Source organism: Nicotiana sylvestris, chromosome 2 (assembly GCF_000393655.2).
Source record: "Nicotiana sylvestris chromosome 2, ASM39365v2, whole genome shotgun sequence".
NCBI classification, from domain to species: domain Eukaryota; kingdom Viridiplantae; phylum Streptophyta; class Magnoliopsida; order Solanales; family Solanaceae; genus Nicotiana; species Nicotiana sylvestris.
Genome location: NC_091058.1, coordinates 156,339,011 through 156,351,381, shown reverse-complemented (window position 1 = coordinate 156,351,381; position 12,371 = coordinate 156,339,011). Strand labels below are relative to the sequence as shown.

The 12,371-nt window shown below is 37.1% G+C and overlaps 1 protein-coding gene across 1 annotated transcript; it reads right to left on the bottom strand.

Annotated features, from left to right (window-relative positions):
- Positions 1-9,638: 9,638 nt before the first annotated feature.
- LOC138886414 (importin subunit alpha-like) lies at positions 9,639-12,051 on the bottom strand. Its single transcript, XM_070167534.1, has one exon. The coding sequence runs from the start codon at positions 11,742-11,744 to the stop codon at positions 9,945-9,947; it is 1,800 nt and encodes a 599-aa protein (XP_070023635.1). The 5' UTR covers positions 11,745-12,051; the 3' UTR covers positions 9,639-9,944.
- Between the last annotated feature and the right edge of the window lie 320 nt (positions 12,052-12,371).

Below are 12,371 nucleotides of genomic sequence, written 5' to 3'. Positions count from 1 at the left end.
ATATTCCTTTAATGTGCTTCAGAACCTTATTTTTTTTTTCTTTTTTTTCCTTCTTCTTCTTCTTCTTCTTGTTCTTCTTCTTCCTCTTCTTTTAAATCTTCTGTGTTTGAACTAGGAGTTGAAATAATTTCTCAATTCAATCGTTGGTTGTATAAATCTATATAATCTAAATTCTAAATATCAAGGTCCACCGAAGTAATGTTTTGAAACGACAAACACGTCTAATCTAAATGCCGTTTGGGCATGAAATATACTAGTTTGGCTATAAGTATTTGCAAATACTGAACTTTGCATATTTGAATTTCAAATTGTTAAAGAATGAATGTAGTCATATTCCTTGTTCTATACATAAATAGTATAATTATAGGGATTGATAATTAATTTGTAGGATTTTCCTCTTTATTTCTTTCCATAGTTAGGGATTCCTTGTATAGCCTTTTATTCCTTTCCATAGTTAGGACTCCATGTACAATTATATATGTTTGTTACTCTATGGAATAGAATATCGATTTATTCTCCCATACCTTGTTTATTACATGGTATCAGAGCCACCAAGGCTCAAAACATTAAATCCCTTATCTGTATTAGGAGAAAGGGTTCAATCTCATTTTGGGTCACCCATGGGAGTGACTGATTTGCCTCACATCCACCATATTAGGAGGTGGAAGAGGATTTTCAGCCTATAGACAGCATCTCCGGTGACTACATTGTCAGAGCGTGAGCTCACGTGCCACTTGAAGTTTGCGACTATTCACCAAAAGCCGACGCGTGATTTGTTAGCAACAAAACTTGTTTGACAATGCAAATTTGTCTTCTCAATTTTGGCAACTCTTGGTATTACTCTAGTAAAGAGTTTTTTTGGAAAGATCTGCGGCTTCTTTCTATCGGCCTACACCAGGTTTTTGTCTTCCATTTCTGTCCACAATTTACTTTGAGCAAGTTTAAGTGCCTCAAAATCTAAAATTTCAGTTCTGTTAAGTTTTAGGGGGACTTCTCTATATTGGACTTCTTCTTTTTAGGGTTAAAGTGGTGCTTCCATTTTTTGGTTGTGATCAGATTTGGTGAAGTTCCTTTTGTTTACTGATTTTGTGAACTATTATTATTGTTGTGTCTGCTGGAATTCGGTTGGTTTCATCAATATACTACTAGATAGATAACTCACAACTAGTATGGCTAAGACTCATAGTCCATCAATTTTGGTTTTAAATGATTTTATGAAATTCCTTCAATGTCATAAATCAATTATGAAATCTTTTTCAGTTACTGCTTTTGTTGGGTCAGATAAAACATGTCTTATCACCTCTTCAAACAAATGGCTGATTGATTCAGCTAGCACAAATTACTTGATAGGTAATCCAAATATTCTTTCTAGCTTTCGCTCACACAAAGCACCCTCTTCAATTACGGTAGCTGATGGATCAACATGTAGTAGTGTTGGATCTGGTACTGTTAAAAAAACTTCCTCTATTACCCTGTCATCTATATTAAGTTTACCAAACTTGGCCTTTAATTTGATTTCTGTTAGTAAAATCACCAGAGACCTTAATTATTGTGTCGTGTTCTTTCCCGATCATTGTATGTTTCTAGATCTTACAATGAAGCAAGTTATTGGTAAAGAATATTTATCTGGTGATCTCTACATCCTTGATGAATGGGAGCCACGACCTGCTGCATGCTCCAGTGTTGTGTCTCCTTTTGAAGCACATTGTCGATGAGGATATCCCTCTTTACCTTTGTTGAAGAAGTTCTGTCCTCAGTTTCATAATATTTCTTTATTGGATTGTGAGTCAATTTGATTCGCAAAACACCATCACATCTCACTAGGTCCAAGGGTTAATAAGTGACTTGAGTCAGCTTGTGAGTTAGTTCATTCTGATCTTTAGGGACCATGTCCTGTTATTTCCAAAACTGGGCATAAGTTTTTTGTCACTTATATAGATGATTTTTCAAGAATGACTTGGATTTAGTTTATGAAGAGCCGCTCTGAAGTGTTTACTCACTTTTCTGCCTTCTGTGCTGAAATTAAAACTCAATTCAATGCTTCAATGCTTATTCTGAGGAGTGATAACGCTAAAGAATATGTGTCAGAGTTATTTTGGTCCTATATGAGACAACTGTCTCGCCCAATTTTCTTGCGTTAGCGGGTTTCGACGTGTAACAACTCTTTTAAAAGGTGTTAAAAGAGAAGAGTTGTCACCTAATGATTTTAAGGTGCGTTAGGGCACCTTATAACTCTAATTTGACTAGTCCGTGCCACCAAAGATCAGGTAAGGGCTCAAGTTGCCTCAAAGAGAAGGTGTTAGGCACTCTTCGAGTTCCACAACTATGGGTCCCGACCGAAGTTTACACTGTGCATATTATTGGGTTACGATTGTCTTAAGCGATCATATAAGTGAAGGAAGACATGTAATTTAAAGGTCCTATTATGAACACGTGCAAAGAAAATCGGGCAATAATTAGACTATATAGATAATAAATACAAGTCTTTAGAGGTTACAAGGTACAACTATTCTGTATTTGATAACTAAGTGTAACAGCAAACCTATAAGGGGGGAGGATCCTAAGTTTTTTAGTCTAAAGGATCACACCATGTAATATAAATAATACTTCGCAACTCCCTTAAAGTAGGGGTTGCACATATTATTCAGCAGGCACAACTATCATCTCATGTTACCCGATTACTATGTTAAATTTGTTTACTTAAAAGTGCTCTAATGCAATTCTAAGTCGTGTCATATGCGTGCACTATCCGGCCCATGCCTATGGTCCAGGAGGCTTTGAACCTTCTAATTTGGTTCTAGACTTTGCTTAGGATGCTCAAAAGTGATAAAAGTAGCGCAAATTCAAAACATATAGAACTACACATAATCAACACATAAGGGCTCAAGTTTGCTTCCTCATATAGACACAGATGCACGTAGGCAGTTATGAACTTATGCTAATAACGCTCAGATTATTCAGCAGGCAACAATATATAGGTAGGCTTGGAGTCAAGGTATATTAAATTGTTCAAGACCTATAAGCATGATTTCTATGTGATTGAACGATTCAAAAGTTGTCATAAAGTCCTATAGGCAGTATTTCTAGGCAGATTGTCTAGACAAAGCGGTTGATTTTAACATATGATTCTATTAAAGATCCTTTAGGCATGATTTCTAGGCGGGTGACAGCACCCTATAGACATGATCGCTACACGATTTATGTCTGGGCAGTGAGGCTATTGAAAACGTAGAATTACTCATTTTTGTCCCTATAGGAATAATATTTAGATGAACTATGTAATACGAAGAGAACAACAACAATAGTAGTTTTAATTAATCAATTCAATATTCTATAGACACGATATCTAGATGAGTCACGTGATTGAAAGAAGTACGCCAAAGCATGCATTTCCAGTCATTGCATTGAGTTCCTATAGGCATGATATCCAAGCATAACAAGTCCAATTTCAGACCTTATAGGCATACTTACTAATGTTTGCAAGTTAAGGAATTATATTAACCTTAGGTCATTCTTTCTAAATGAATAGAAAATTTAATCGACACGTTGTGCAGATAATTCCCAAAGGTGGGATATGAAAAGCAAATAAATAATTAGAGCCCTATAGACATGCTTTCTACCCATTCATGCAAAGATAGAGTATCCCAACCCCCCCCCCCAACTTTCACTAATCCCCAATTTATGTTTATTATAATTTATTATAGGCCCAAGTGGAAGAATACATACTTCAAATATGACCAAATTACAGGCGAAAATAAATACATGCCCAATAAGCAGTTACATGCCCAAAGAAATAACCTAGTGACACTTCTGGGTCTTCAGCAGCCCCATTCTTTGTACAAACAACAAACTCAAATCCCAGGCTCACCCAAGGCATCACAGTGTGCCTGTTACAAGGTACAACTCCAAAAACACACATAGATTGAAACCAGACCCAAATGGATGACTTACTTATCCAGTCGGATGCCAAACTTAACCGCACAAGTAACAAATTGCACATTGGATTAATTAAATAGCCTTTTGAAGTCTACACATTGAATTCTTAAAGTTGTATCTAACAACAGTTTTCACTAAAGCATATTGACAAGCTCATAGGACATACATAAGTCAGGTTCATGCTTGCATTCTTTGAGAACAAAACTAAGGTGACAGGATTGACCAACATGAGATAACATACTACCTCAAGTAAAGTTTCAAAGAAAACGTGGTCCAGAATTATCATAAAGAACTTAGTCATGAGATTTTAAACATGAGAGTCTAATAAAATCATGGACAGAAGGCCAACAGAGTATAGTTCTCACATAAGGATGTCTAACATGAGAAACTAATGAAAATAGCATAATCAAAGATGTTGGTGGAAATGGTCTACAAACAAACCTTAATTTGAACATGCTAAGTACCAGTCATAGAACAAAAGGCTTAAGCGATACTAGAAATTAGTAGGCAAGGATATATCAAAAACTAGACTATCATATTACACATAAGAGAAAGTTGGATGTTTCACTTTCACCTTGTAAACCATAGGTAGTACTAGACAACATGGGATTAAGCCAGACAGGGAACACACCTTAAAGTTCACAATTAGTCAGGGCAATACGTTCGGTGAACAACACGGCTAATAACTAACTCTAGTAAGGTATTAAGTACACATGAATAATCTAATGGGAATTAGAACATATGAGTTGATTTATCACAAAGATATAGAACAAGGCATGGAAATAAGCTCCGGATGAGTGGCAGGTATAAACATTCAAATACACAAAAACATACTAGGCTGGGCATGCTTAAGGTAGTGAGAATCACACATGCTGAACACATACAGTAGGCATACATCAAAGTCAGAAGTTGGACAAGTTTAGATGCTAGAAAAGTTCTGAGTCATAAAATGGCGGGGGTAACATAGTAGCATATAGATTCATAAAGTTTAAGTGACATAGATGTACAAAACATGAACACAAAGAGAAGGAATGAAATTGACAGAGCCAAAGACACTTACTAGTTGCGATTAACAAATTGGTAAATAAGAAGAATAATTCCAACAATACTTCAATTGTTGATATTATAGAGAGCAGCAGAACCCAAAACTCAGTGCGTCAGAGTTCCCAAGGGTTTCAAATGAACCCCGGGCAGTGCTTGCACTGAGATGATCAGTTAATCGAATCCGGTGGCCTTGAATTTCAGTCGGCCAATAGCCAAAAGTGCAGAAAGTATAGAAGAATTAGATTAGTGGTAACAATAGTTAAGAAATGAATATTTGAGACTTTTTAAAAGGGAATGGGGAAGGGGGTTTATATAGGCCTGAGAAATCAATTCAGAATTAGTTTAGGAGAAATCAAGCGAACCTTAGTTCAAGACGGAGAACAAAAATAGTAACAGATCTCACTGAATCGGGCCCATATGGCTTGGTAGTGAGTGTATCATGACAGAAACATGAGGATAGTACAGAATCGGAGTTGAACGAACACCCAATAACTCAACATCCATAAATAATCGAGTACCAAATACTGTAACATTGAGAAAATGGTAAAAACGATCATGTGAGAAAAAAGGAAAGGGGATATGGAAGATTCTCCTTGTGAATTCGGATTAGGGGTAGGGGTTTGAATGAAGGCGGCTAGGGTTTCTCAGAGAAAGGGGAGAGAATGAGAGAATTTCGGGGCGACTGTCTCAGAAAGAATGGGTGTTAGAGTTTGGGTAAGTGTAATTAAAAATGGAGGAATGGCTGTGGGTCATGGAGCATTTAAGATCAACGACCAAGATTAGAGGAGAAGAGGGACGGGTCAAATGAGCAGGTCGCGTCCAGGTTGGGTTAATGGGGTTGTTTGGTTTGGGCCAGAGCAGATTGGGAAAAGGTTTGGGCTAGCTTAGGGTGTGGGTTTGTGGATTGGGGTCCGAAATTTGGCTTGTTTTGGGCCAGATTTTAAATAGAAGAAACTATGGGAAAAAAATTTAATAAAATAGATAAATAAACATAGAAAATACTATTTATGAAACTTAATATTTTAAAATAATAGTTAAAGATTATAAAATACCTAAAATATTATTTGACCGTAAATAAAAATAATAAATGCAATTAATCGTAAAGTATAGGCTATTATTGCAAAATTATGTAAAAAACTTAAAAATATAAATGTTATTATATAAAATAAAGTAAAAATATTATAAAAACATGTATGTGAGTATAAACGATAACTTTGGATGTTAAGTCATCACAGAATAATTTGAGTGAGTAATTAATAAATATTTGAATAATTTAAATGCAAAAAAAATCAATTTTAAAGCCTCAACAATTATGAAAAATTACAAAAAATACTTATATGACTCTTGTAAGTTGGTGATGATGCATAAAAGATATTTGAAAGTATATATGATATTTATAAAGATATGAGGGCAAAAATGGATATCAACAACAACATGGTATACTACATCAGTCTTCATATGTTGATAAACCCTTTCAAAATGGAGTTGCTGAGAGGAAGAATAGGCATTTGCTTGAGATAGCTCGGACACTTTTGTTCCAAATGAAGGTTCCTAAATAGTTCTGGTCTGATGTGGTCTCTACGACTTGTTTTCTAATTAATCGCATGCCATCTACTGTGCTTTGTGGCGATATGCCTTACAGTGTTCTCTTTCCAAACAAGTCAATATTTCCGGTGGAACCTAAGGTATTTGGACGCACATGTCATGTTCGATATGTTTGACCATCTGTTACCAGGTTGGATCCCAAGGAATTAAAGTGTATTTTTTAGGATAGTCTCGCCTTCGGAAAGGGTTTCAATGTTATTCTATTGAGCTTGACAACTGGTGTCAAGTGATGTGGTATTTTCAGAGACTACACCATTCTTCTATGCACCTTCCATTTCAACAAGTCAGGGGGAGGAAGACGAGTGGCTAGTATATAAGGATAATTGTTCTTTGACAGAACAACTAGATGATGTTCCTCCATCACCTAGTTCTTCTATTGAGCACCAATCGACTATTGCGACTTTAGCACCTGTTCCAATCGTGTTAGCAAGACCGCCAATTGTTCAAATTTATTCGCAGAGGTGAGAGATGAATGATACATGTCCTACAATAGTTCCTTCGTCATCTAATCTACCTCTGCCTGACCCTACAGAAAACCTTGACCTTCCTATATCTCTTCACAACGGTATACATACTTGCAAATTCACATATTCCATTGCTAATTTTGTTTCCTATAACCATATATCCTCTATGTCTAGATCTATGATTGCTTTTCTAAACTCCATTTCGGTACTCAAACAGTAAAGAAGGCTTTGAATCCTCCTGGATGGTCTAACACAATGCTTGAGGAAATACATGCCTTAGAGGATAACTACACGTGAGATTTGGTGGATTTACCCAAGGGAAAGAAACCGATGGGATGTAAGTTGGTCTTCATAGTTAAAGTTAATCCAGATGGTCCTTTGGCAAGACTTAAGGCTAGACTTGTGCCTAAAGGGTATGCTCAAACTTATGGAGTGGATTATTCCAACACCTTCTCCCCGGTTTCCAAACTCACTTCTGTCCGCTTATTTATTTCTTTAGCTACTTTCAAAAAATAGCCTTTACATCAGTTGGATGTCAAGAATGCATTCCTTCATGGTGATCTTCAGGAGGAAGTGTATATGGAGCAACCGCCCGGCTTTGTTGCTCAGGGGGAGCATGGGAAAGTCTGTCATTTGAAGAAGCCTTTGTATGTCTTGAAACATAGTCCTTGAGCTTGGTTTGGCAAGTTCAGTGAGGTAGTCCAGGAGTTTGGGCTGAAAATGAGCAAATGTGATCACTTGGTCTTCTATCAGCAATCAACAGTTGGCATTATTCTCCTTGTTGTATATATTGACGATATTATTATCACAAAAGTGACTATGCGGGGATCTCTTCCCTCAAGTCTCCCTGCATACTAAGTTTTATACAAAAGACTTGGGCATGTTGAAATAATTTTTGGGAGTAGAAGTAAGTAGAAGCAAGAAGGGAATTCTTTTGTCCCAGAGAAAGTATATTCTTGACTTGCTTGTAGAAACAGGAAAAATTGGTAGCTAAAGCCTGCAGTACTCCAATGATTCCTGATGTGCACCTTATGAAAGATGATGGTGATCCTTATGATGATCCAGAGAGATACAGGAGGTTAGTTGGAAAATTGAACTACCTCATTGTGACTCGTTCAGATATTACTTTTTCGGTAAGTGTTGTTAGCCAGTTAACGTATCAAACATTGGGAAGCTTTGGAACAGATTTTATGTTACTTGAAAGGAGCTCTTGGACTTTGACATATTATATAGCAATTACGATCATACTTGTATTGAGTGTTTTGCAGATGTTGACTGGGCTGGATCCAAAATTGATAGAGATCTACTACAGGTTTTTGTGTCTTTGTTGAAGGAAACCTGGTATCGTGGAGGAATAAGAAGTAAAATATTGTATCTCGATCCAGTGCAGAATCTAAGTACATAGCTATGTCACAGTCTATGTGTGAGATTATGTGGATACATCATCTTTTGACTGAAATTGGGTTGGAGCATCTAATACCAGCAAAACTCTGGTGCGACAATCAAGCTGTGCTCCATATTGCGTTAAATCCGGTGTATCATGCAAGAACTAAGCATATTATTGTCTGTCATTTTATTCGCGAGAAGATTCGGCAAAACTTGATCTCCAATGGCTACGTGAAGACAGGAGAGCAACCAGTAGATTTGTTCACAAAGGCGTTAAATGGAACTCGAGTGGGTTATCTTTGCAACAAATTGGGCATGATCAATACCTATGCTCCAGCTTGAAGGAGAGTGTTAAAGAATGAATATAGTCATATTCCTTCGACTATACATAGATGGTATAATTATAGGAATTAATAATTAATCTGTAGGATTTTTTTCTTTATTTCTTTCCATAGTTAGGGATTCTCTGTATAGCCTCTTTATTCCTTTCCATAGTTAGGACTCCATGTACAACTATATATGTTTGTTATGTTACTCCATGTAATAGAATATACGATTTATTCTCCCATACCTTGTTTATTACACAAACAAAATATTGATATATTGGTTCGAAGGTGCATTCAAACTGAAATATAATTTTTTTCACTCGCAAATCTTCATAGGCGTCTGGACAACACCTGATTTGAAGTTGAAACAGAGTAATTGAAGTTAGAAATTGGAAAAAAGGAAATTTGTAAGGGCAGTTATGTTCACATGGACTTCACTTGGAAATCATTAGAATGCTGGATAATTCACGCCTGTATAAGAAGTCCATCTTTTGGAATATAAAATTTCTTGAAATGATCTTGATGGGAAGGTTTTCCATGACAAACGAAGAGAGTTGCCTTTCTGGTTTCATGGACAACTAGTTAGTAAGAAATTATTCATCATCCGAGTTTTCTGTTGCAAATTCAGCTATGAAAGCTGGCTTTACTTCTCTACAGAATATGGAGCCATCTACCTATTAAAGAACTAGGAAAAGGTCTTCAATGCGCACTTACAATTTGAAGAAAATGACCCTGCAAAGATCTCTCGTATTTAAAGAACAACTATATTTACAAATTTAGTAAGCTTCAACAAGTCTTGACCAATACAGAAACACTAAAGTATGATACTCCTTAGCTGAAAAAAGAGTGAATACCCTTAAACAGACTGAAAGGAAAATCACAAAGCCGAATAAAATGATTATATATTGCAAGAGTAACAGATTCTGTATCCTAGTCCTACGTACAATAATACAGCTTACAACAACTATTCCTACTACTACGCCTCAGTCCCAAACGAGTTGGGAGGGATTCCAACAGAGCAGAGGGGATTCCCTGAGGTCTTCTTAAACAAAATTTTTGCAGGAAAAAAAGTTTATTTTATATACATTCCATGACCATAGGAAATAGGAAGACATTTAAAAACAAGAAACAGAATATCTCATCTAACAAAATGCAAATTATGCACATCAAGTCACAGATGCAATCAACGGAATCCCCTTGATCCTCTGGATTGATAGAGTTCAAGCCTGCTTTTGGATTCATGCAACAATGTCTCCACCTTTTCATCTTGGTTCAAGTATGCCTGCTTCGACGCCCATTCTAGCACTGAAAGCACCTCGGATTGAGCTAGCTCATCACTATCAGGGACGTGCAATGCAATGTAACATAACAGAAGTAATGCAGAACTCTGAACTATTTTTTCACCAAGGAAAACAAGTTGAATCAAATGCTTTGCCCCTCCCATGCTTACGATCGCTTTGCAATGATCCATGTGAAGGTAGTTATCATTGCACGCAAATTTTGCGAGTGCAATGGCTGCTTCGTTTGAAATCTCTGCTTCTCGTTCATCGAGCAGCTTTACTAATGGGCTAATCATCGTCGTCTCTGTAACTCGAAAAGTCCTAGCCAAATTCCCAATAGCTCTAATGCACGGAATAAGCAGATTTAAATCTTCTTTTTCGATGATTCTCACAAGTTGATCAACAAGAGCTTTGCAAGCGGGCGAATTAGGCTTGAATGCTGACTTTCTCAAATCAGAATCTTGCTCCGCCACAGCTGTGATTTCCTTTACTGCCATAGCTGAATTGTACTGAATATGTTCAGTCCCATTCTCTAACAGCACTGCAAAGCAAAGCAGTGCTCTTGATTCAGTAATGCTACGGCAAATAGATGAATTTCCCTTGGCTAGTTTCCATAGAGCTCTTGCAGCCATTGCCTTCATATAATCCTTAGTAGCAGACTCCTCGAGTTCTCGCCCTTTACTACTTACCCCTGTAGTAGAAACACTGTGCTGATGGTGATGGTTTACATCATCATTATTATCATTCACCTTGTGCACACTAGTCACACTACCCCTATTATTATTATTACTAGCAAAAACGACAGCATGAATCGACGTGGCTTTGCTAGCTATAGCATACTTGCTATGCTCCTGGACTGTCTCAAAGGCGAGATGGCTAACAAGTAATCTAATTATATTATGCTGATGAAAGAGATCCTGACATTTTGGGTAATTTGCAGAAAGTTCAGAAACTGCCCAAGCCACTACAGCCTGAACTTTCATTGAACCTTCTTTGAGGATTTTCACAAACACTGAGCATACACCAAGATGCACCATGTGTTCGACGCTTTCAATGTCACGTCCTAATAGTCCAATTGCCTTTGCAGCATTCTCCTGACCTTCCAATTTTCCTTCTTTCAATAATTTCAACAATGGTCCAACTCCACCTTCTTCAACGATCAATTTTCCATTCCGATGATTGTCCTTAGCTAGTGAAGTCAATGATGCAGCAGCTTCAGATCGATCATTGACCGAACCAGTATATAAAATCGCTATAAGTTCCCAAATAAAACACAATATAGGTTCATTAGCGGCAATAGGAGGAAGGCCCAAATACTCATCTCCGCTTTCTGTGGCGGAGACACGGAGGAGCCACGAAACATTAACTATGGAATTCTCTAGCTGTGAAGACAGGTTGCGGAAAGATGCAGACGGGATGATGGTAAATACGCGCTGCATTAGTCCCTGAGCGCAACATTTGGTAACGATAGATATAGCCATTTCCAGGGCTTGTTCAGTGTCGTCAATGATACGCCTCGTGGGGCGTTGGTAGAGATCGTTGCTGGCTCGTGCTGCTTGACGAAGCAGCACGACCAGCCTCTCTGTTTTGGACTTGAGCTCAGCACATTCTTGCTTGAATGAAGTTGCGACATCAGCTGCCTGAGTCACTTGATCTGCCAATTGGATTGGCTTTGCCAGGATTTGCTTCACTATATCCGCCATCAACACTTTGTCACTGCAGTGAAATCTTTTCTTATTCTAAGGGAAGTCAACAATTTGTATATATTCAATTAAATCCTCTTGGCCTCACGTAGCCAAGAAATAATGCCTAAAAAGGCTGTGACAAAGTAGATCTTTGATGTAAATTTTGTTTTGCTGTACTATCAAATGAACAAAGAGATCAAGATTGTAGGGAGAGAAACAAAGATGACTTTGACTTGGGTTTTGTGAGTATAGAATATAGTAGATGTTTAACAATGGAAGAGTTGGTTTTTGGTGACTGACTTTGAGAGTCAATTGGTTTATTAAATTAAATAATATTGGCTTGTGTTGTTCTAATTCGTTAATTCTGATTCTATTCGATACAACTACCAGTTTGATTTTTCTTGGTCTTAAAATTTATACGTATCTTGTTTAATAATTTATCATCCGAGTTGTTGCCATCCTAACTACCTCTCACACATGGCCGCACGCTACAAGACAAGAAGAGAGGAACCTTTGCGGATGGACCTCTTTGCCCGCCTCAAAACGCAAATATTAGGGGGAAAAAAATGACTATATACATTTTGTATATTATATACAAAAATTATATAAGTTTTATATAGTTTTCGGTTATCAATCGTAAATAGT